Source organism: Lynx canadensis, chromosome F1 (assembly GCF_007474595.2).
Source record: "Lynx canadensis isolate LIC74 chromosome F1, mLynCan4.pri.v2, whole genome shotgun sequence".
Lineage (NCBI taxonomy): Eukaryota > Metazoa > Chordata > Mammalia > Carnivora > Felidae > Lynx > Lynx canadensis.
Window position 1 is genome coordinate 16,750,394 of NC_044319.2, and position 25,789 is coordinate 16,776,182.

Below are 25,789 nucleotides of genomic sequence, written 5' to 3' on the forward strand. Positions count from 1 at the left end.
CCAAAGGTCTTTGCTAATAGTCCGCCTTATCTCCTTGGCTAATGCTCCCGACACCATTCTGTTGAATTGTATTAGATTATGTTCAGGTTTTGAATTTGCCTGGGGCATGTGTAAGTAGAAGCCAGGTTACAGTGAACAATTTGGAATAACAACCTCTCCAAAAAGAATGAGAAAGTACCTCAGAGAGAGAATTAAGTTATGGATATGTAAATCAAAAAGAATTTTTTTTTTTTAACCTTTGCATTTGCTTAAAAGGATGGCATTCATTTCAGTTATTAACGAGGATATTTCCCTGTAAGCTAAAAGCCTATAACACAGATTTCCAACTATAAAGCCCTGTTAAATGTGTATTCTAAAGACCTTGTATGTAGAGGGGAAATGGGTCATCTTAGGCAGGTTCCAGCCTGTCCTTTTAATGACAGTAGCTAAAGAAACATGGGTACATGTCTCCATGTGAACTCAGCCAAGGAGATTGGAATAGCAATACTCTGTGTGAAGGGAATTTTGTACAAATGCTGTAATGTTTTTACAAATGCTATAATGTAAAGTTTGTAGAATTTTTTACAAAAGTCTACATTTCTCAGCAAGTTCCTTGGGCTCGGTGTGTTCCAACTCTAGGTGTAGCTAATAATCTTCACATGGTTTCTTGTAATGAAATACCATTAAGTAGTTGTGTTGTTTTTTTTTTTAAGTTTAATTAAATTCCTCCTTCTCTCCTTCCTCTCTCCTCCCTCAGTTGAATTCGTTCCTCTGTGACTTTTTCCACATCCACCACTTGGAGGACGTTTGTGACATCACAGTGACTTGATGAGGCCCACTCTTCTTTTCACTGCATTTCCTGCCATAGCCATTTGGTTTTTGTTTTTTTTAATGTTTATTTATTTTTGAGACAGAGAGAGACAGAGCATGAACGGGGGAGGGGCAGAGAGAGAGGGAGACACAGAATCGAAAGCAGGCTCCAGGCCCTGAGCCATCAGCCCAGAGCCCGACGCGGGGCTCGAACTCACAGACCGCGAGATCGAGACCTGAGCTGAAGTCAGACCCTTAACCGACTGAGCCACCTAGGCGCCCCCATAGCCATTTGTTTTAAAATGATACATATTGGGGCACCTGGCTGGCTCAGTCTGTAGAGCATGCGACTCTTGATCACGGGGTTGTGGGTTCAAGCCCCACGTTTGGCATAGAGATTACTTTAAAAAAATGATACATGCTACTGGACTTGTGAAAGGTAGCAGAATGTTAAATCCAGAGACCCCTTTGAGTGTTTGTTCCTCCTCATCTAGTTATACAGTTTCCCCCTTGTAAATTATTACAGTGGGGAATTTATTAAGGAAAACATCGTTTAAAATTTTTACCAGCTGCTGTATACTGTCATTTGCGGCCCTCGGCTGACATTCCAACAGCTGCAGTCTATGCGCCTGCTTTTACTTTCAGCTGCTGGAGGCCTTTCTATTCCTGTTCCCATGGAAATGAGGAGGGCCGGACGGGTGGAAGGAAGTGAGGGTTGAAATGCATATTTCCCCATACCTTATTTTTCTTGCCTCCTCACAGTTGCCATGGAAATGGGAACATAAATGCCACTCTACTCCAAGCTTTGGAGAGCAGTCATTCATGTGTAAACAGCAATAGAGGGACCCTAAACAGGCATATAAAAAAGCTAATCTTAAGGTCTTCCCTTTTACCTGTGTGTGGCCAAGACGAATTTCATGTTATTCTCATTTGATCTACTCTAAGCGTTAAAAATGATTCAATTAATTTTTAGAGAGTTAGTTTGATATTAGAGAATTCTTTTATGATTGTCAGATGTATATGTAATCTCCATGTGTTAAGCATTCACTATGCATGATGTTTTTTACTTTTTTCTTATCCTTCTCCTACTCCCCCACCCCCCAATTAAAGAAATGAATTTCAATTTGGGGAAGAGCATCCAGTCGCCTAGCGTAAGAAGTCTCCCAAATAGTCTCATTCTTATGCACCATTTCAGAAATTGCCCCACAGAGCAGAGGTAATTATTGGCTCTGTCAAACATATCAAGGAAAACTGCCATTTTTAATTGGCTATCACAGTCTTCTCATTTAGGTAACAAAAATATCCTATGTTAAGTGGATTTCTGTGTGTCTCCACTCATCAGCCCTGTGTCATCACATACCTCCTGTAATACCCATACTCAAAGAAAATATATGGGCATAGTCTTCATCTGTCTTTTTTATTCTGATATTTTAACTAATTAACAAAATCCATTCGAACCACGAGACATTAAGAATATGCTTAACTGAACAAATCGGCTTTAGGCGTCTTTTAAGTATTCAGCTCTGGGTTAGGTTGAAGAAGGAGATATGAAGTTTAAATAAAGAAGGGTTTTGTTTGTTTGTTTTCGTTTTGTTTTGTTTTGCCTTAAGATATCCTATTCAGGAAAATTCCTACCCCAGGAAACGCTCCTTACCGCCATATGTGATTATTAAATGAGTGGTATAGACACATTCTAAAGAAGCTTAAGGAGGGGAGGGATCATTGGGCTTAACTGAAATGACTGAAAAGACTTGCTTTAAAGACTTCTCTTCCACTGGTTCTCACGGACCTTCTTGTGCATTTCCTACTGTCACCTTCACAAAGGCCTTTTGTCCTGAACGGTTTTCAGAACTTTCTAAGTATTCTTTCAATTGCCACCTTTCTCCTTTTCTTCATCCTCCCTTCTAATTTAGCTTAGATATGCCATTTCCAGATGAACAGTCTTAACCAACACAGTTGAGATCCTTCTGTCCCCTTGTTTTAGCACCCCTCAGTGACTTCTTCCCATTATTGGGACAAGACTTTTCCAGAGAGTTCTAACGTCAGATACTCTGTTTTTGAAGCCCTAGAAGCTACCAAAACAACCAAAACGTTTTTAGTATTTTAGGTTCTTCCGTCTTCCACATTGCTTCTCACATCCAGAATGGACACAAACATCTGTGAGGACCATGTGGCGGATTTTTTTTTTTTTTTTCCGAAAATATGGTCACTAAACTAGCAACTACCAAAATAGGTTCATGCTTCCCTCAACTGGCGGTGACCTAGATCTCCTGATGATCTGGCTTCAGTGCCTTCTCTCCAGCCTGCTCTGCAGATGCCAGACACAAGGGCCTCTCCTAACCCCGGCAGGCACAGTTGGGAGGCCCATGCTTTTTAGCATCATGCCTCTGCTTACAGCAGTTTCCTTCCACATCCTTTATGGAACTTGGAAAGAAATAAGCAATAATGAGCTGGGTTGTTTTCTTTACCTTGCTCCTCTCTGTACCTCTTACAGTCCTACCTGCTGTTTCTTCTACTTTCTGCAATTTACATTAAAATACTCCAGCCTACACAGTGTGATAAAACCTGGGTTAAACCCCAGCCAACAGTGTGATAAGATATATGTTAGTTTTAGTCTGCACTTTGGACTCTTAATATTTGAAGCACCCTGATACCGGAATACAGTCTAGGGTTAGTTGGTTGGCATTGGAAAAAGCCTAATCAGGAGATAACCACTGTAAATTTATCCCACTTATATTTAAATCTACACTAGAGGGTTTTCTAATTAGCATAAAGGATGTCAAATAATTTTTAATTGGATTGGCTAGAAATAATGTATAGGCCCCTCTAGCCTTGCACGGATTTTGCATGTAAGATTCTGGCGAGCCAGGCGCTCTGACATCTGCAGAACGGCAGCTGACTCGGAACAGCCTCTGGGCTTGTTTTCCCAAGAAGGATGCTTCCTGCTGGGTAAAAGGGAGTGGGGAGGAAACCGGTGGTCTCGTTTGTGTCTAATCCTTAGAGACTACAGATACCCAAAAAGAAAAAAAGTGGAAGGAAGGAAGGAGGGAGGAAGGAAAAGAAGGATCCTGACACTTGAGAATGGTCACTAGCAAAAGCTCCCCCCAGAACAGTGCTTATAGGCCAGGCCAGCTCCTCCCTAAAGTCTGTCCTAAGTTTCCTGGAGAGTTTGTGAAAACATTCTCCTCTACGAGTCTTCTATTTCCATTACGGCATTAATCAAATTTTAAAGTTTATTGTGAATTTCTTTTCTTTTCTTTTCTTTTCTTTTCTTTTCTTTTCTTTTCTTTTCTTTTCTTTTCTTTTCTTCTCTTTTCTTTTCTTCTCTTTTCTTTTCTTTTCTTTCTTTCATTCATTCATTTTTTTTTTTTTTTTTAAGATTTTAAGTAATCCTTATACCCAACCTGGGGCTCCAGCTCACAAGACCAAGAGTTGCTCTACCCACTGAGCCAGCCAGGCTCCTCTGTCATGAATTTCTTTTTAAGTTTTTGTGTTTTTACTTACTTACTTACTTGTTTATTTATATTTTAACAGAGAGACTGAAAGCAAGAGTAGGGGAGGGGCAGAGAGAAAGAGAGAGAGAGAGAGAGAGAGAGAGAGAGAGAGAGAGAGAGAGAATCCAAGGCAGGCTCCACACTGTGAGCAGGGAGCCCAGAGCCTGACACAGGTCTGAATCTCAGGATTGAGATCATAATCAAGAGTCGGATGCCTAACCAACTGAAACACCCAGCCTCCCCAGTTGTGAATTTCTTAATGAAAGGGTTGTGCCCTAGGTATCTTTGTATCCCAGAGAGCATTTGACCTAGTGTCTTGCACAAAGTAGTTGTTTGTTGAATTAATGAGCATATACACGCACTTCTCACTTCTTTAAGGAACAGACCCAGCATTGGGTCGTGGGGAAACTGGGGGTTCCCAGAGTCTATTAATTAGGTGTTCACAGTTCTCAGGGAGTCAGTAGTAAGTGTCCACAACCATCTCTGCTCTGCTTGATGATCAGTGCAAAGATGTGTGGGACTGTCATCAACCGCAAAGGAAAGTAGCACTGTGTCACCTCCTTTCAGAAATTCAGAGCTAAATGTATTTATCATTTCTGTTCCTGCCAGTTCTGACTCTCGATGTAAAGGTGGAAAAATTGTTAGGAAAATTCTTTTTCTTGTGTATCTCTTAGGCAGTGTTGAGGCAGCATATATGGCTAACCAAGTAGATAAAAAGGGTAAAGTGACAGCAGAAGACCAGGGAGAAAAAAATACAAGGGGCTTAAGTACAGTACATAGATTTTTAAAGCAAAGCAAAATGAAACAATGTTACTTAAATGGTAGTATGGTCTAGTAGTTCAGAGCAAGGGGTTTGGACCTTGGCTGCTGGGATTCGAATGAATCCCCACCTTGCTAGCTGTGTGACCTTGGGCAAGTAAGTTGTTTAATCTCTCTGGGTCTGTGTTTTCTTCTCTTTAAAGTGAGGATAATAATAGCACCTACCTCCTGCATGTGGGGCTAAAATAAATTAATACATCTAAAGCATATAGCGTTTGGTGCCTCTCTTATAGGAAGCGCTGGGTGTGTGTGCTATTTCTATAGTGACATGGCCAAATCACCGCTCTAAAGGCAGAAGAAGAAGGCTAATTTCAGTCTGTTTACCTCATGTGAATAATCTTCCTGTTTTGAATCTCCCACAAACTGGTGCTTATACTCTTAGGTGAAACTTACCACATTCTACCCTAAATTACAGAATTATTTGTAAGCTCCTTAAAAGCAAAGGCTGTCTTCTTTGTCTTCCTCTTAGCACCCAGAAGAGTGCTTACATAACAGCCTGGCTTATACAATAGCTCTTTAATAATAACTATTTGGGGAACTGTAAAGGAGACAGAGTAGGTTGATCTATGAGGTTGGTCCCCGGAGGACCTGTTCCTTGGGTTGGTACCTGTGTACCTCTCACACTTTTTCAGCCTCAGCTGGCCTTTTCTGTCCCAACTGTGCTTCACCTGACCTTTGGTCCCTCAAACCAGCCCTCTTTCCCAGAGCCAGCTTCATGGGCACGAAGCCTGCGCAGTCGCACAGGCCCCCACGCTTGGTTGAATGCTCTATCATCTTGGGGTGGCTGGGTGGCTCAGTTGGTTAAGTGTCTGAATCGTGATTTCGGCTCAGGTCATGATCTTGCAATTTGTGGGATTGAGCCCCGCAAGGGGTGCCACGCGGACAACGCAGAGCCTGCTTGGGATTCTCTCTGTCCCTCTCTCTGCCCCTCCTCTGCTCGCTCTCTCTCTCTCTCTCTCTCTCTCAAAATAAAAAAACAAACATAAAAAAGAGAGAGGGAATGCTCTACCATCTTGAAATTAGCACTTTTTACATAAGGAATCTCAGGTTTTGTTTTGTACTGATCCTGCAAACTATGTGGCCGTTCACGCTCCTTCCCATCCTGTGCTACTTGTTCCCTCTGCTGGGAGCACTTTTTCTCCCCACTCTTCTCTGGCTAACTTACTCCTCAGGTTAATTGTCATTCCTTAGAGACATAAGCAAAATTAGAGCCACGTGCGTTATTATCTGTCCACCTTGACTTCTCCCTCACGGTGCCCACCTCACTTTGTAAGTGCAGTATCGACTTAAATCGTGTGATTACGTCTTTAAAGACTCTCTCCCCACCAGACTGAGCTCCTTGAGGGGACAGACTGTGCATTTGTTCCTGGATGGCTGTGCCAGCTACACAGTAGGGAGTCAAGAAGTATTTGTTGAATGAGTGAATGAGTGGATGAATGGGTGATTTTTAAAAATGCAGAGTAGGCATAAGTTTTCCTTCCCATCTTAAAAAGGGATGTATAAAAATGGCAGTGCAATCATGCAGGTTGATACTCTGCTGATGCCAATTAACCAATTTCCTTACTGCCTTTAAAGGTACACGAATACAGAGAAGGCTCCCCTTTCTCACTCTTTTCCACTGTTTGTCCTTCTCAGCCTGGTATATTAAGGTTGAATCTTTCTAAAGACAGAAGTACTCAGGTTGTCTTAGCATATTAGTCTTGAATGAAATGTCTTCTAGCATAAATGTCCCTGGTCTTCCACCCATTAAGAGTACTTTTAGCAAGAGATACGTATTTACTTTTGTTCCATTTGCCAATGACAACCTGACATAAAAGTACTGTTTCAGATTCCTTAGCATTCAGTGGTGCCAGGGTCAGTGTTGTTATAATGAATGTAGCATTTGATGGTAATAAAGGACAGTGTCCTGCTTGGCTCCCCCACCATTCCTTCTCCTCTGTATCATTGTCTAATTTTAAATAAGCTTAATTAGCTCTCTTTGAATGAATACCTGGATCGGCTTTCTGCGGCCCAGTTTTGGGACTACGTCTGGTTAATCTACTCCCTGGACTCAGACCAACACCATTCAACATGTAACCAGATTTAGCACATTACCTGCCATCTTACAGTCTTAAGTTTTAGCACTTGATGGTCATTCTGTTATTTTCTAAACTCTATAATAAAAATTTTAAGTGATCCATCTCCAGCCAAAACCTTACTCAGAAGTAGAATTTTACTTGAGACATTACAGAGGATGTTGAGCACTTTCCCCCAAAATAAAAGAAATACCACCATCCGTTATGGTACACCAACTTAGCATATGCCCGCTTCTTAATTTTCACAAAGAGAAAAATAGAATGTTTATAACTCAATCTAAAGTTGAGGATATAGTGAGATAAGAATTCTTATTACTTAAAAGAAAAACGGGCAAAAGTGTCTCTTTTTTTTTCTCTCTCCTTCAAGTGCAAGGAATCTGAGAAAAATAGATTTAAAATCCAGCAGAAGGAGTGCTAGTTGCTAGTGAACCAGCTGCAGCTGTGGCGTGTGGGTGAAGAAAGGAACCTGGCATTTTTTTGTACAAATCAGGATGTGAAGCAGTGGGAACAGAAAGAAAGAAATACAAGAAATAATACACAGAGAAGAAAGGCATTCTCAATGAAGCTATAGGCTCCCCAAAATGTTCCATCTAAGTGTTGACTGATTCCAATAGCTTAAGGTAATTTGCTTTATGCTGTAAATCTCCTGGGTGGTTTATGCCTCAGTACTTTTTTTCAGACAGCTGAGAGAGGAGAAAAAAATATGATTTCAATCTGCCCCCTCTTGAGACTTTATGAAATTCTACGCAGACTTCTCCCAGAGTTAAATTCCTGTTTCAACCACCCCGGGGTCCATTTGACCGTCTCTTTTTTCTGGCTTGTCCAGAAAATTCAGGTTGAAGATGTTTATACTTTTCTGAGCTCCCCTACTTGATGCTAGGTAATATGGCAGATGTCTTAGGTTCATTATCTCCTAGTCAGGTGTTTATATAAAATAGTATCTCCACCATCCTGCAGCTGATTATCTTGGTCCATTGCAGCAGGCTACTGATGAGGCTTAGCAAAGGCCCTGGATTTGAGAGCTGCGTGTGCCGGATACATGACGGGCAGTGTAGATGACAGGCATGTGACAAGTAAGGCTTGACGTTGGTGTCAAAAGACCTGTTGGGTCAGTTGTTATTATGGTCCCTCTTCATATTACTTAGTCTTCCTCATTGTGTAGAATGGGTACAATTAACCCATTTTGGGGCTTTGAGAGGCTTAGGGAACACAAAATATGTGAAGTGCTCTGGCCAGGGCCAAGGCATGCATTATTGTGCTCAATAAAAGGAGATAGTTATAGTAGTGTGATTTGTGTTACCCCCTTTTTAAAACATAAATGATGGGAGCTCTGAATAAGAGGTTTAAATGATTTGCTTCTAAAATTACATAGTATTCAACAGAGAGGGATTTCAAATGTAAGCCTGTTCAACCCTAAAGCACCTTACATATAATTCTGTTGCTTACATATTTATTCTTGAAGTGCGTGGTTTTTCTCTTTTTGTTTATTTTTTAATTTTTTAAAAATGTTCATTTATGTTTGAAAGACAGAGAGACAGAGTATGAGCAACGGAAGGGCAGAGAGAGAGGGAGACAGAATCCAAAGCAGGCTCCAGGCAAGCTCAGAGCCTGACACAGGGCTCAAACTCACAAACCATGAGATCATGACCTGAGCCGAAGTCAGACGCTTAACAGACTGAGCCACCCAGGAGCCCCTGGTTATTCCCTTTTCAAAACTTGACTTTGTCCTTGTAGCCAAACTGTTTATGTAATAGATTCTTGAAATATTTTAGAACATTAAAAATAGTCCTTCCTAATCTTACAAATTTATTCTGTCCTGAAGCTTATTTATAAATTGGTTGTTTGAAACACAGAATGGATATTTCTTTAGAAGTTGGTGGTCATATTCTCAGGCCAGTTCATTAAAAGCCTCTGTAGCTTGTCCCCCATTCCCTTAGCACTTGATATTTTAATCCAGTGGTTTTCAAATGGATAACACAGTATGGCAGAATTGCCTGAGCTTTATAAAATAGGAGGTGCCTAACCATACCTTAGACCTTTCAATTAGAATCTTGGGGTGAGTATGCTGAATCCATCCCAGCAGAAGCAATGGCATCCTACAAATCTGAGATAGGACAGAACATGTGCAGAAGGAAGTAAAAGAAGTCCAGTGTGGCTGGAACAGAGACTGGCGACCCCTAAATTCTTTTGATTATGCAACCCTGTTGGTAAAAGTAATTTAAGCACATACTTCCAATATATGTCTCTTCACTTTTTAAATAAATTAATGTGTACTTTAATAAAATAGGCACAAAAATAGACATTTTTAAAGATGAGGTTAAAAAATAAAAATTTAAAAAATAAGGTTAGAAAACAGAACTAGAAGTTTGAATAATTGCCTTTTGCATCTATTTAGATACTTTCATGTGCTCCCTGGGATGGGAGCCCCACTTTTGCAAAATACAGGCATAGGCAGAGGGTGGGGGGGAAGTAGATAGAGACCAGATCCTATATGATCAGCAGAGCTATGTCAAGTATTCCTCTCTTTATCCTAAATGCAACAGGAAGCATTTGAAAAATTTAGGTAGAGGAATGACAACAGATTTGCATTCTGAAAAAAAAAGGTTGGCTGTCCTATGGAATAGGTTTGGAGCAGAGCAAGGACAAATCCAGGGAGACCACTTGGGAGGTTATTGCAGTGATGAGAGGAGGTTATGGGTTAAACTAGGGCAGTGTCATTGAGGTTCAAGAGAAGAAGACAAACTAGGAGACATTTGGAGGCATGTTCTGTAGAATCTAGTGAGTGATTTCATGATCCTCAGTGGGAGAGGGGTCACTGCTGGGTTTCTGGCTCAAGCGTCTGGATGGAAGATGAACAGTGGGAGAACTGGTTGGGCGTAGAGAGTGGGTGATGAAGTCCAGTTTAAATGTTTCTTATGTGAAATATCCAAAAGATGATGGGAAGTTAGCAGTTGGATATGTAGGTTGAGCTCAGTAGAAGTCCTGGGCTGGAAACTATAAAAGAAGAGCTGTCAACGTATGATAGTAAATAAATTACCTCCGGATATTATCTATTGATAGGAAGGCTCGAGCTTTTTATGGACCGAGGAGTTCCATAAAAATAGTATGCAAGATTAGATTCATAGGACTAGAGACAAGGAATTAGAAATGAACAGACAAGGGGTACCTGGGTGGCTGTCGGTTAGTTGTCTGACTCTTGCTCTTGGCTCAGGTCATGGTCTCACAGTTTGTGAGACAGAGCCCCAAGTCTGGCTCTGCACTGGTGGCTTGGAGCCTGCTTGCAATTCTCTCTCTTCCCCTCTCTCTCTGCCCCTCTTCCACTCATGCTTGTGTACTCTTTGTCTCTTTCTTTCTCTCTCTCTCTCAAAATAAATAAACTTAAAAAAGAAAAAGAACAGACAAGCATTTTCTATAAAATGCCATGGTTTCTGGGAATGCAAGCTGGTGCAGCCACTCTGGAAAACAGTGTAGAGATTCCTCAAAAAACTAAAAATAGAACTACCCTACGACCCAGCAGTGGCACTACTAGGCATTTATCCACGGGATACAGGTGTGCTGTTTCGAAGGGACACATGCACCCCAAAGTTTATAGCAGCACTGTCAACAATAGCCAAAGTATGGAAAGAGCCCAAATGTCCATCGATCGATGAATGGATAAAGAAGATGTGGTATATATATAATGGAGTATTCCTCGGCAATCAAAAAGAATTAAATCTTGCCATTTGCAACTACGTGGATGGAACTGGAGGGTATTATGCTAAGTGAAATTAGAGAAAGACAAAAATCCTATGACTTCACTCATGAGGACTTTCAGAGACAAAACAGATGAACATAAGGGAAGGGAAACAAAAATAATATAAAAACAGGGAGGGGGACAGAACAGAAGAGACTCATAAATATGGAGAACAAACTGAGGGTTGCTGGAGGGGTTGTGGGAGGGGGGATGGGCTAAATGGGTAAGGGGCATGAAGGAATCTCCTCCTGAAATCATTGTTGCACCATATGCTAACTAATTTGGGTGTAAATAGAAAAAAAATCTGAAAAATAAAATGTCACGGTTTCTTAAAGTTGCTATAACATTGGGAACAGGCAGCTTGTATAAGAATGTAGTAAAGAAAGTAGAAATGGATATTTTAAAAGCTTTCATAGATACTTTGATGAGCACGCTACATTCAGGAGTGAGCCATGAATGTTGGATAGTGACTCACATCATACAATTATTCATTAATGAGTCCAGGAACCTGTCACAGGTGTGTGCACCATTAGACTTGAGTGATTGGAAAGCTGCACACGCCAGATGAGATGACAGCAGTGCGGCACTCAGGAAAAGAATGCCATGTAGTTTGATGTCTGTAAGCCTTGGGAGCTCTGTCAGAGTTACAAGAGATAAGTACTTTCCTTGTCTCCACTGCCTTAAACCATTGTATTCCTTCCTAGAATACAGATTGCCAGAGGCGGGGGATGAAATGGGTAAAAGGGGTCACAAAGTACGAACTTCCAGTTATAAAATAAAGAAGTTCTAGGGATGTAATGTACAGCATGGTGACTATAGTTAATAATATTCTAATGCTCATCTGAAAGCTGCTAAGAGAGTAGATCTTACAAGTTCTCATCACATAAAAATAATTCTTATAACTATGTATGGAGACGGATGTTAATTAGACTTGCTGTGATCATTTTGTAGTGTATACAAATCTTGAATCCTCATATCGTACATGTGAAACTAATATGTTATCTGTTAACTGTACCTTAATAAATGAATAATACAGTTGGGGCGCCTGGGTGGCTCAGTCGGTTGAGCGTCCGACTTCGGCCCAGGTCGTGGTCTCACAGTTTGTGAGTTCGAGCCCCGCTCGGGCTTGCTGCAGTTAGCACAGAGCCTGCTGCGGATCTTCTGTCCCCCTCTCTTTCTGCCCCTTCCCTCCTTGCGATCTGTCTCTCAAAAATAAATAAATCTTTAAAAAACAAAGAATACAATTAGTAATCATTTATAGGCTCTTATGTTCTCTGAAGGTTCCCCCCACCAGTCCTGTGGGGTAAAAATGTCATTGACTATGTTTCCCCTTCATCCTAGTGCTTAAAAGCTCAACAAGACTCAAAGTAGCTTCATTTGCTGAACACTGTGAAGAGGATTAAGTGAAGCCTCACAGGACATGGCCCTCTTCTCTTGACTCCTTCCCATCTATTTCTTCCCAGGAATTTAGGCCACTGCAAACTGACTGCTAGAATTCTGATCGCCACTGATCCACTTTCTCTCCAGATTTTGACGGGTCCTTGCAGAACTAACTCTGAATTAGAAATTCTCAGCCCCCGGTACCCCAGGTCACCAAGAAATATGCTACCATAGTTATCTATTTGTTTCTCTCTCTAATGATTAATGTATTAAATAGGATCATTTATATTCATTCTAAGAAATTATCTGAAGTGAGCAAGAGTGATACATAATTTCTAGTACCTTTGGCTTATTGATTTTTAGGCACTCAGACTCCTGACCAGCCAGGAAAATATTAAAGAGATCCTAGCAGACTTTTTATTTAAATAGTGGCTTACTGTGCCAGTATTTGCATCCATCAATAAATATTTTTGTGTCTTTCATCTTTGAAATAGAGAAGCAGATTCATCAAGCTTTGAATAATACATCTGACAAGTGACTAGCCCATTGTTAAAATTTAGCACAGGGGAAATGCTATTTTTTAATTGGTCAGGAAAGCTTACATAAACCAGTCATAATGAAAATCCTCCTCACTGGAGTGTGCCTTCCCCTCCCCCCAAAAGAATTTCTTCTTGATCACCCTTGTATCTTTTATGAACATATGTACTTATATGCCTTTTATTGCACTTGCAAAACTCTATGGTAATTAGACACTTACTTGGCACTACATCAAGACTTTCAGCTTTTTTTTTTAATGTTTATTTTTGAGAGAGAGAGAGCACGAGCTGGGGAGGGGCAGAGAAAGAGAGAGGGAGACCCAGCATCCGAAGCAGGCTCCAGGCTCCGAGCTGTCAGCACAGAGCCCGACGCGGGGCTCGAACCCACAAACTGTGAGATCATGACCTGAGCCAGAGTCGGACACATAACCGACTGAGCCACCCAGGTGCACCAAGACTGTCAGCTTCTTGAGGAGATTTGCCTTCATTGGTCCCGGGCAGTAGAGCAAAGTGGTTGAAGAGGGCAGAATCTGGAGGTAGATGGTGGCCTAGATCCCCACTCTGACTCTCCGTTTGCCAGCTGTTTGATCTTGGGAAAGTTACCTCTCTTCAATTCCCTTATTTGTAAAATCTAAATAATACCTCACAGAGTTGTTGAGAGGCTTAAATATATAATTTTCTAAATTATAGCTTTAAAAACGTTAGGGAATTCTTTGACATGCAGACACTCCATGTTTCTCTGAGTGCCGGTTACTGCCGATCAAAAACAGAGCGGAAGGATGCGGACGTCAGAATGTACGAATGCAGTGCTGACTACCTCGAGTGCCAGTCCAGGCCTCCCCTTGGCTTTCCCGAAGCACAGTCAGAGCCCTTCAGCACAAAACCCACTTTTTCTCAAGTGTCTACCCTTTGTGTCTCCCATTACCCAGTGTCCTCCCCTCCCTGTTCGGAAAGCTGTATTGGACATCCTAATTGTAACAATGACTGGAGGAAACTACCAGCATTTGATAGGTGACATCTAAATGGGCCAAGGACACTCAGGGCTCAGAAAGGGGAAGTGGAATCTAATACAACCCAAAATCATTCCACCCAAAATGACAATAGTACTCCTACCTCGAGAAACACTAGTAGCTCCTAGATTCTTTTCTCTACTTAAATTGGGAATCAACTTTTCACAAAACTGATGCACAATTGCATAAGATCAGCCTGTGCCAGAAACCATGCCATGTACCTTGCAGAGTGTAGACCAGGTTGAAATTCTCCACACATACAATCTGCTGTGTTGTGTCTCTTTCTCTTTTCTGTGTGTGAGTTTCCCTTAGGTTAATGTGATGGGTGTGCTTCAAGTTTGTTACTTAAGAGTTCTAGTGGGGCGCCTGGGTGGCTCAGTCAGTTGAGTGTCCAACTCCGCCTCAGGTCACGATCTCACAGTTCGTGGGTTCGAGCCCCGCGTTGGGCTCTGTGCTGACAGCTCAGAGCCTGGAGCCTGCTTGGGATTCTGTGTCTCCCTGTCTCTCTGTCCCTTCCCCGTTCATGCTCTGTCTCACTCTGTCTCAAAAATAAATAAAACATTAAAAAGAAAAGTTCTATTATTCCATTATTTACAATTCAGACTTTAAGATCTGTGTTGTTTTAGGACTCCTAAACTCCTTAATATATAAAGAGCACATTTGATAATTAGGAGATCCAACAAGATCATGTGTGTAAGAGAAGAAGTATGTTTTATTAAAAATAACTAATGTTGGGGCACCTGGGTGGCTCAATCGGTTGAGTGCCTGTCTTTGGCTCAGGTCATGATCTAATGGTTTGTGGGTTTGAGCCCCACATCAGGCTGTGCTGATAGTGTGGAGCCTGCTTGGGAGTCTCTGTCTCCCTCTCTTTCTGCCCCTCCCCAGCTTGCTCACTCATTTTCTCTCTCTCTCAAAAATAAACATTAAAAAAAATTGGGGTGCCTGGGTGGCTCAGTTGGTTAAGTGACTCTCTTGATTTCAATTCAGGTCATGATCTCCTGGTTTGTGGGATTGAGCCCTGCATTGGGCTCCACACTGGGCGTGGGGCCTGCTTAAGATTCTCTCCCTTTCTCTCTCTGCCCTTCTACCACTCATGCTATCTCTCTCTCAAAATAAATAAGCTTTTAAAATATTATTAAAATTTTTCAAAAAAATAACTAATGCACGTGAAATTTAAGTATTAATAAGGAGTACTCAAAATAATGTAATAAAAGTAAAAATAAGGCAATAGCCCAGCTAAGTGTGATTAGTGAGATAAAGATTAATAAGTCAAGTTCATCTAAAACTAGTTGATATATGGGTCACCTGGGTGGCTCAGTCAGTTAAGTGTCAAATTCTTGGTTTTGGCTCAGGTCATGATCTCATGGTTCATGAGTTTGAGCCCCGCATCAGGCTCAGTGCTGCCGGTGCAGAGCCTGCTTGGGAATCTCTCTCTTTCCCTCTCTCTCTCTGTCCCTCTCCCACTCACGTACACACTCTCTCTCTCTTTCTCAAAATAAATAAGCTTTAAAAAAAATTAAATTAATTGACATAGAACAAAAAATTATAAATCTATATATATATGCACATATTTTAATTCTATTAGAGTCATACATAAAAATAAGAAATATATGCTTTAGGGGGTGCCTGGGTGGCACAGTCGGCTAAGTGTCTGACTCTTGATTTCAGCTCAGGTCATGATTTCATTGTTTGTGAGATTGAGCCCCAAGTCGGGCTCACAGTGCAGAGCCTGCCTGGGATCCTCTCTCTCCCTCTCTGTCTGCCCCTCCTCTACTCACGCTCTTTCTCTGTCAAAATGAATAAATAAGCACTTAAAAAATATATATGCTTTAGATGAAAAGAAGAGGGAGAGCATGGGAAAAGAAAGTTGAACATATTCTTTAGTCTTCCTCTCCTACATCTCTAACTGAGGCCAGCATGATGAACATTGAAAGAATAAAGCAAATTAGTAACTATTGTATTTTCTTCTTCCTGGTTATCGAAGGTCACCATGGAGCACTCCCCCACCATTCCCTTACCACCCCCTTTCCCTTAAGTTCATAAAGCTCTTTTCTGTATATTTCCTGATAACAGCTGAATAGAACCCATTTTCATCAGTAAATGGCAGGTGACTGCATTGGTGACCAGGACAGGAGTTAATAAAGCCTCTCCAGTGATTTAGTGTGATCATCAGGGGAAGAGATGAAAAAGGCCCCTTGATTTAGTGCATGTCCTTCAAACTGCTGTTCATGAAATCATTTTAGAAGGTCTGAACAGGCATTTAAAAAATGGAATATGATAAAATGTAATAGGAAATATCAGCAGGCATTGTACAGATCCTTAGTAAAAACTGAGATTTAAGAAATACCACAACTAGTTGCCATCAGTGGTGAGCAGGAGAAGGCAGGAAAGGACTGAATGAGTCTACACATTGGTCTGGGGTGGAGTTGTTTTTATCTTTTGCTTACTGCTATTCTGATACTTGTAACACAGGAGCTAACAGTATATGGTTTATTTTATGTTGACATAATTTGCAATTGGTTCCAAAATGAAGAGGGCAGGGAAGTTTTTATCTTGCTTTCAGCGAAAGTGTAAATAAAAACTTTCAACTGAGTTTTGTTTATAAACACGTGGTAGCTCAGTCGATAGTGGTTACGACTTATGTTGTATTGGTCTCCTACTGTCACCTAATTTAGAGACTTTAAAGAGTACAAACTTATGATTTTACAGTTCTGTAGGTTAGAAGTCTGACAGGGTCTCACTAGGCTAAAATCAAGGTGTCAAAGGCGCTGCAGTCCTTTCTGAAGGCTCTCTTTGCCTTTTCTAGCTTCCAGAGGCTTCCAGAGGCCCCCATTCCTTCACTCAGGGACCTCTTCCTCCATCTTCAAAGCCAGCAATATTGAATTTCTTTGGCTTTTCTGCAATAGTCGCATCTCCTCTGATTGAAGTCTGGAAAAGTTCTCCTCTTTTAATGACTTTGTACGATTCCATTCAGTCCATCCAGAAAGTCCAAGATAATCTCCCCAAGCCAAGATCCTTGACCTCAATTACATCTACAAAATCTATTTTGCCATGTTAAGGTAGCATATTCCTAGGTTCTGGGGATCAGGGTACAGACTTCTTTGGGAGGCCATTTTTTTTTTTTTTTTTGTCTATCATAGTTGTCTATATTGACTCTTGCTGCCAAAATATTTTTCTTGTAAAATAAATTTATGTAAGGAAATTAGTTGATTTAAGGAAAACATAGTAGAAAATGTGCTTGGACATGGCAAAAATAATGAAAATGGCATTCAAATGACTAAAGTTTGGGAAATACACTTCCCCTGACAGCCCAATACCAGAAGAGACTATAGGCCAGAGAGACGGGAGACCCGCCCAGATTCCAGTTGCTCTGCCACAACCAGCTGGGTCCGTCCAGCCTTCTCAGCCACATGGCTTCACTTTCCTCATCCTGAAGGTGGGGATTATACCAGCCAGACAGTCTCCAAAGGTCCTTCCACATCCAAATTCCTAATTCTATGTAAATGGTTATGTTATAAATTTAAATGTCAGGGTTAAATATATCATGAAATATATCTAAATGTCATGTACTATTCATAAGATTAAAACAAGGGTTCTGTTTTAAATGCTTACTTCCCCAAATTTAGTTAAGTCCAAAATGTCAGGCCTTGGCTGATTATTTCAATGATCGCTGTCATACTTGTGAGAGATTGTCTTGCCAGGGTTTTTCTATTCGAAGGTTGTTTGTTTTTAATAAACACCATTTTGAACTGGTGAATACTTTTATCATTGCTCTTATCAAACAATTGTGGATTTTTTGAGGACATTTCCTGAACTTAGCCAAATAGGGAGTATTAGGTAGAAGATGAACAGTTGGTGAAAGAAGTCTCCCAAATTAGGTAGACATTTAAAAGGATTGGTGATTCGGAGTGCCTGGGTGGCTCAGTCAGTTAAGTGTCCGACTTCAGCCCAGGTCATGATCTCACGGTTTGTGGGTTCGAGCCCCACATCGGGCTGTGTGCTGACAGTGCAGAGCCTGTTTGGGATTCTCTCTCTTTCTCCCTCTGTCTCTCTCTCAAAATAAATAAATAAACTCAAAAACTTAAAAGGATTGATGATTCTTCAAGTGCACACTTATATTAAAAACATTTAACAAGGGGAGAGATACCTCTACCACTCTTGAGATAATAAGTTGTTTCACTTCTGATAATTCTTGATGACTTTCTGTTCTTTTAATTAAAACTACATATTAAGGAGGTATTTTATTCCTTTCTCTGCTAAGAAAACCTTCAAGCTCGATATTATATTCCCTAAAATAAAATCAATTTTGTCCTGAAATGCAGTTTGAAAAAACTGTGACAGGCTGTGTTCTTTGATTATCTCGTAAAGAACAGTTTCATATCAGCTCACCTTCCTCCTGCCCCCTCCCCTCTTTCATTTTGTGCCAATCACAGGTGGATGCTCAGTATCACCCCGCAGCACAAGATAAATAAGCTTGGAAGGTTTCCTAGCAACATATTGTTCTGGGAACCTGCTCTGTTTCCCTGAACTTGATGAAGCCAAACATCTTAGAATCTCAGCCAGATGGGCAAGGAAGCTTATTGAGGGTGTTTAATGCATTTTTTAAAAAATTTCACATTGAAATGAACCTTTTAACATAAGTAGCAAGATTGACTTTTAAAGGGATACTTTTTTACATGAAAAAAAAATTCTGTAGCACTTGGAATTTGAGAAATATGGTTTTAGAAGAAATGCTCTTTGAAGCACGCTTGCAATGTGGCATCCAGTCATTGGTGACTGGATCCATCGTAGAATTGGCTGGGAAATACTTACGCATAGGACTGCTCTTCAGTTGCAGAAATCCTGACTTACTTCCCATCTTGAAGGTAAATGGCCTCGGGAGGAAGCACCCTCCTTACAGAACTCCCTTCTCCCCTTGAGCCTGCTCCCGGGAATGCCCGAAACACCTGTCCCTGCTTGAAGCTCTGAGACCTTCTTCTTCCCTTTTGCCTCAGCTCCAGGGCTACCAGTGCTGGAGATTTGCCAGTTCATTTTAAGAGGCTGGTTTTGGGTTTTGGAGTGTATGATTAATAGCACACAGGGGAAAGAAACCTAGAGGAAATGGAGGCTCCCTATTAAAGTCAAGAAAAAAATCATGTTGTTGCTGCTGTTTTGTTGGCACACGACCATGTATGTTTTCCTGGTTTGTCTGATGCGCTTGAGGCCACACGGCCGGCAGGTGGTGCTTCCCTCTCTTTTGCACTCTGGTTGGTCGGGTGGACTGTTGAAGGTCTCTGGAGATGGAGTAAGACAAAAATCAGTGTCTCCTGACACTTGCCAGCAGTGGTTTTGCGATTCAGTGACACCGTGAAAAATGTCCTTACTTCTTGCTCGACTGGGGAGATATTCCCCCATCAGCCAGATGAGTATTGTCATCATGTGGTTGTTGAATTATGATAATCCACTGTCTCAAATTTGGACTGAGTTTGTGCAACTTCCCAGGTGTGGTAAGAAGCAGGTAATTCCAGTATTTCAGAGTGCTCCTGGATGGAACAGAAGAATTAGAGTAAGATGGGGCAGGACACATGGCGTCTCTGCTTTGTATTTAACACATTCTCTGGCCAGATTCTCACACACTAATTACATGTTTTTTAAATACCATATTTTTAACTTGACGAGAAACACTCTATTGAGAGAGCCTCATCTGGGCCAATGTCTTAAATGGGTATCATGACACAGTGACTTAAGTAGGTGTCATGACAGTTACTGAGGAGCATCAACGCACATCCCTGCCTTCAAGTTCCTAAGAATCTAGACAAATAACACATTCATTATCTTTAAAAAAAAATTAGGCAAACCTTTTCTTCCTCTCAAGTCACTTACTTGAAGACCTAAACATTGAATAAAGGTTTTGATGTTGAAAGGAATTCTATCATTTTGATTGTTCAAGGAAAGCCTAAAAGTAGACTTCATCTGTTATGTGGAATATAAGAGGTTATAATACGTTAATTTTATTGAATACTTTAAAAAAACGATTAAAAAAATATCCAGGAACTGGGGCACCTGGGTAGCTCAGTCAGTTAAGCATCTGACTTCAGCCCAGGTCATGATCTCACGGTTCGCGAGCTCAAGCCCCCGTCAGGCTCTGTGCTGACAGTGCAGAGCCTGGAGCCCGCTTCGGATTCTATGTCTCCCTCTCTCTCTGCCCCTGCCCTGCCCCTACTCACACTCTGTCTCTGTCTCTCTCAAAAATAAATAAACATTAAAAATAATAATAATAAATATCCAGGAACCACACAATATTTTAGATACTTTGCCTGTGTTACAGCACTTAATTCTCCTGACAGACATTTTGAAGGAGAAATGTATTTGCCTGGCATGTTACAGATGAAGAAATTCAGGCTAAGAGAGGTTAAATACCTGTTTGCCAAGAGGTTTCATAGTTAATAATAAAAAAGGTAGGCATTCAGACTTTGATCCATCTAGTGCCAAATTCTATGACCTTTATACTATGTTAAGTTTATTTGTTTATTTTTAGAATTTGAAGATTCTGTAAGATCTAGTCTTTTTCCAGTAAACAGACTACTGTCTTTTAAAGATGACACAATTTTAGCAAGAAATAGATGAGTCGTTTCGATGATTTTCTATTATCTCATTACAGCACAATGATTCTGTTATTTCTTGGGAGTTTTCAGTGACAAACTTTAGAATCTTCTTTCTCACTGGATGGTATATTGACTATTTAAATATGTTTTTGTTGCTCAGTTTTTTTATTTTTATAAAATAATTTTCATTTTTAACCTGGTAGAAGGCTATGAATGAATGTTACTTAAAAGTATTTAGAGTTAATAGCACTGTTAGATACATTTACAAGAAAAGTTGTGACGTAACAATATTGCAGAACAGAAATGGATGGACTGTAGCCCATGTTTGTAAATAAAGTGTTGTTGGAACACAGCCACTCTGATTTGTTTATGTGTCACTTGTGGCAGCTTTTTGTGCAGTAACAACAGAGTAGGGAAGCCGTGACCTAGACTATGTGGCCCACCAAGCCTAAAATACACTATTTGGACCTTTACAGAAAAAGGTTGCAGATTCTTGCTCTAGAGTCTAGACTTCTTCCCCCTCTCCTTTGAGTTGGGTGTGCTCCATTAGAATGCCAGAGACTTAGGTCACGATCTCGCGGTCCGTGAGTTCGAGCCCCACGTCGGGCTCTGGGCTGATGGCTCAGAGCCTGGAGCCTGTTTCCGATTCTGTGTCTCCCTCTCTCTCTGCCCCTCCCCTGTTCATGCTCTGTCTCTCTCTGTCCCAAAAATAAATAAATGTTGAAAAAAAAAAATTAAAAAAAAAAAAAGAATGCCAGAGACTTAAGTGGGAAACACATCAGAAAATGTTTTCCTAAAGAATCGCCTTGTCTAACGTGCTTTTTCTCTAATCCCTGCAGGTACCAACCAAGAAACTGAAGAAATATGAGAAAGAATATCAGACAATGCGAGAGAGTCAGCTGCAACAAGAAGACCCAATGGATAGATACAAGGTATGGGCGGCAGGGGTCACCCGTCAGAGCAAAGTGCCTTCTGCACCCTAAGGTCGCAGTAAGTGTGGCAAGTTCAGTGTCCTCTGCTCCCTTTTGATTGACTTAGATGCTCTCTGACCATGATAAATGTCCAGGTATGTTTTCATTTCAGGAAACTCTTGAGTAGCCAACCATAATATTTCTTTTCTTTCAGTTTGTATATTTGTAGGAAACTCCACCTGTTGCATTTATACTGGGAGTCTTCATAAGAAGCTGAGAGAAAGAGAGGGGAAAAAGAAAGAAAGTGGCTATCGACTACTTTCAAAAATGAGAAAAAAAGGAAAATGGCAAAGTACTGTTTTAGCTGTGCGTGGTCACATCCACAAAGACTGTTAGAAGGTGAACTGTTCCAAGACTGACACCAGAATGTTTCAGACTTTCCTCTGTCTGTGGCAAATGTTAAAAATACAAACTCATTTGGAAGGAAAAATAAAACCCACAAAGGTTAATGGAGCACAGTATTGGTGTCTGTTGCAACATTTATTTCTACAAATTTATGAGAAACAAGTGACATTTCACTACAGTATGCAGTTTCAGAATCAGAGTGATTTCAATTTAATATCTTAGTTAACTGTAGTATTTTATTTTCCATGGGGCCATTCACAGAGATCTATCTCTTCAGTGGTAATTAGCAGCACTGTTCCCATGATGCAGTGTTGGGGAAACACTGATTTTGAACTTATTTTTTCCAACTGTAATATTATTGCCCCTTGAACATGTTTTTAATTCCCCAGATTCCTACAGGTGCATAATGGTTCCCTCCCTCTGCATGTCAGTAACATTAGGATTAGAGAATATTGCATTTTCACGCAGAGCATCACCAATGCCAGAATAACCTACCAAATAATATACTGGGGTCGCATTGTCAGATCGCCCACAACAGGGTGACTTGTACCTCTGTGACTCCGGTTGCCTTTATGTGGTCGGAAACACATGGGCAGCTGTAGTCACAGAACGGCTTGTCCTCGCTGCTGAACTGAATAGCGCGGGGGTGGGGGGTTTGGAGTGGGGTGTGGCGGCAGCAGTATGTGGATTTTGTGGTCAGGCCTGAGTTCAAATCCTGGCTTTCAAAAAACAAAAACACCATTGTAGGATTTGGAATCCACATTAGGGGTTTCAATATCTACCCCGTTGTTCAGCAGCTTGGGCTGTTAGTGAACTTCTTCCTCCTCTGTAAAGCATGTAGCTTAGGCATTTCCTTGAATGACTTGTAAAGATGAGGGATTTTGTGTGTCAAGTACCTAGCACGTGGTTGGTGTTCGATAAACGGTTGTTAACTAGCCTCACTAGGCCAACTCCTCCAATTACCCAGCTGTGACTAGAGTCATAGCCCCTTTGGGGGTCTGTTCCTCCAGTCCCCCACTTCCCTATTTCACATTTCTCCCAAGTAGTATTGCTACCCCATAACCTGACGTTTCTCTCCTTGTTTCTCGAACTGGCTACAGGAGTGATAATAAGATTCCCCCGTACTGCTGTGGCAGATAACTGTTAACGCTTAAGGTGCTCACAGAATACAGTTCGCAGCTAATTCCCACCACCACCACCTCCCAATAAAACCAGTTTTCACGTAGCTCATGTAGCATGCTGCTTTAAAAAGGCTTGAAGCAGTAATTACAAAATATTCTTAAGGATCCGAAACGAAGCCCTCCTACTGCTTGTATCATTCTAATTTTCTTAGTTGCCATCAAATAAAATCTGGGAAGAATGCTTTAAAATAGAAGAGAGGAAAACGGAAGACTCAAGTTATATATTTAAAATCCGTCTGGGGCTGAACTTGGTATTGCTTCTTTAATCCTTTTTGTGTCAGAGTAGATCTGTACAAACGGCACAAGGCTTATTATGTTTTAAAAAGTACTTATCACACATTAAGACCGTTAGTGTGTGCCAGTTTTACTGAGGGACCAAAGTGAAATTAAACTTTTTGTTTTTGTTTTGAAAACAGATACTACTTTTAACTTTGAGTGTGATGGCCTGTTCTTCGTACACATAGCAGATACGCTCTATAGCTATTTATTTTGTATTATTGTAATAGCTTGTCAGTACATCTAACTAATATTCCTATACCCCTTTAATAATAGCTAAACATTAATATTGGCGATATATTTGATAAAGTTATAGTCCTCAAATTATAATCACATTTTCAAGGTGACAGTTGACAACATAGTTTCCAACCATTAACAGATTTGTTCTTTCAGATAGGCAGTTAAGAAGCTAGTGAAAATTACCTGAAAGTAGGAAAGTGTTCTAGGAAATACCACTTAGCATCTTCTGACTTTAGTCCAGTCAAGAATAAGACCTGTGTCCCCGGCATGAGCACTTTATAATTCATACATCTTGGGCTGGGAACCTAGTGTTGCATAAATTCTTAAAATTTTTTTTTTTCAACGTTTATTTATTTTTGGGCCAGAGAGAGACAGAGCATGAATGGGGGAGGGGCAGAGAGAGAGGGAGACACAGAATCGGAAACAGGCTCCAGGCTCCGAGCCATCAGCCCAGAGCCCGACGCGGGGCTCGAACTCACGGACCGCGAGATCGTGACCTGGCTGAAGTCGGACGCTTAACCGACTGCGCCACCCAGGCGCCCCTTGCGTAAATTCTTAAGAATAACTTAGAAGCATCATCATGGGCATCCAGCCAGAAGTCCCACCTGCCAGCTCACTAACAACCCCTCCTCACCCATGAAGATCCATATTGCTTAAAAAGCCACGTCTACCCCCTAGCTTACTCTATGGCAAGGGAGTTAGGAAAGTTGTGTCACTTTTTTTTTAAGGGCCCATAAATGTCATACATACAATAAAATATTCTGAGAGATTTTTCAGTTTGATGCTGTTTCTCTCGGCAAACAAAAAGGGCTCTTGCGTGGAAGCCAGAGATAGGATTAAAGACTCAACAACGAGGCGGTCACATTCTGGCCGTGTCCAAATATGTGTTCTGTGTCTATTTTTATGGCATATGCAGATACCTACATTTTCAAGTTATGTCACCAAACACACCTGAATCTAACACTGAAATCTCAACCACAAAGAAAGAGATGAATTATGTTGGTGTAAGTTTAAATTTTAGAACCCCTAAACACAAAAATCTTCTGGAAGTAGGCGAGTGGTGATGGTCGTACAGCTTTCTGAATATACCAAAACCACTGAATTGTGCATTTTAAAAAGATGAGTGTATAGTATATGAATTACATCTCAAAAAGAAAAAATAATCCCCAAGTAAAATGTTTCAAGAACATTGACATCCAGCCTGCCATCTTCTTTTCATAGATCCCAAGTGACACCAGACGTGCCTATACAGAAGCCATACTTACGGGAGGGAGATCTTTCTGTCCGATTTGGAGCTAATTAATGACTATAAATCCTGTGTGTGCTCCCATTTATAGGGGAAAGTGGGTGGAATATTCATTTTTGTACATAAATATATATGCACCCAGACATAAACATATACAAATATGTGCACACGGTGGACCACCTGGTGTTGGCTTCAGTTTGCGTTTGAAACTCAGCCGTATCATGACTTCCTATGGTCTCTGATGTAGCTGCTCTGCTTATCTTCATGACTAGATTCCAAGACACAAAAAAGAAACTTTATTGCGAGAAGAATATAGAACATTTATTCTAAACGTCTTTTATTGTCCTTCTTAAGTTTGACCTGGACAAATTTGTGCATTGGTATGTATCTACTCTGAGACGTTGGTTTGTAAATTAATTTATTTCAAATGAAGTGAAATTCAGACTGAAGGTTTGTCCGTAGAAATACATCATCTACATTTTCATTTTCATACAAGCCCCCAGAAAACAAACAAATATGTGTAGCTGTTTTAGTATATTTTAAAATTTAGTAGCCAAGCCCCTAATAAGTAATTACCAACTCCAGGAATTATAATATTATTTTCAGTTTTAAGGAGATGAATTGTTTCTGTTGAGGGAAAGTTAGTTTTCTAACAATGTAATCTACTGACAGCACCTTTTAGAGAACTGCAGCCTTCATCTACTTCTGGAAAATGGGATGCTTTTCTTCTTTAATTAAAGAACTACCTGCACAAATGTGGGTTAAGCCTTAAAAAGCACAACTAATTAATTGAATTCAGCGAGTCTCCCAAAGCATAATGAAGATTATGTTATCACCTATTTGAGATGAGCAACTCCTAGAAGGAATCAGGAATGCTCAAACTCTCTTGAGTTGGGACACAGAGTATTATCTGTCATTTCTAATTGAAGTATCTTAGCCATGTTTAGTATAATTAAATTTAGAATGTTTCATTTCTTTCATGAGGTTAGAAATAGTAATTCTCTTACCAAAGTGTAACTCAAACAGGAAGAAAATAATTCCTCCAAGTGTACAAAATGTTTGTCTTGCACATACTAATTTTTGTAGATCAGTCGTCCCTGCATGTAATTT

The 25,789-nt window shown here is 40.6% G+C and overlaps 1 protein-coding gene across 10 annotated transcripts in view; it reads left to right on the forward strand.

The window, feature by feature from the left end:
• RABGAP1L (RAB GTPase activating protein 1 like) overlaps positions 1-25,789 on the forward strand; it is a 774,838-nt gene that overhangs the window by 718,925 nt on the left and 30,124 nt on the right. For 9 of the 10 annotated variants that reach the window (XM_030303093.1, XM_030303096.1, XM_030303095.1 and 6 more), the window contains one exon: positions 21,260-21,352. In XM_030303093.1, the coding sequence (XP_030158953.1) occupies positions 21,260-21,352 (93 nt within the window). Of the gene's footprint in view, positions 1-21,259; positions 21,353-21,545; positions 21,853-25,789 lie in introns of those variants that run through there. The other variant, XM_030303098.1, reaches the window with a different exon arrangement.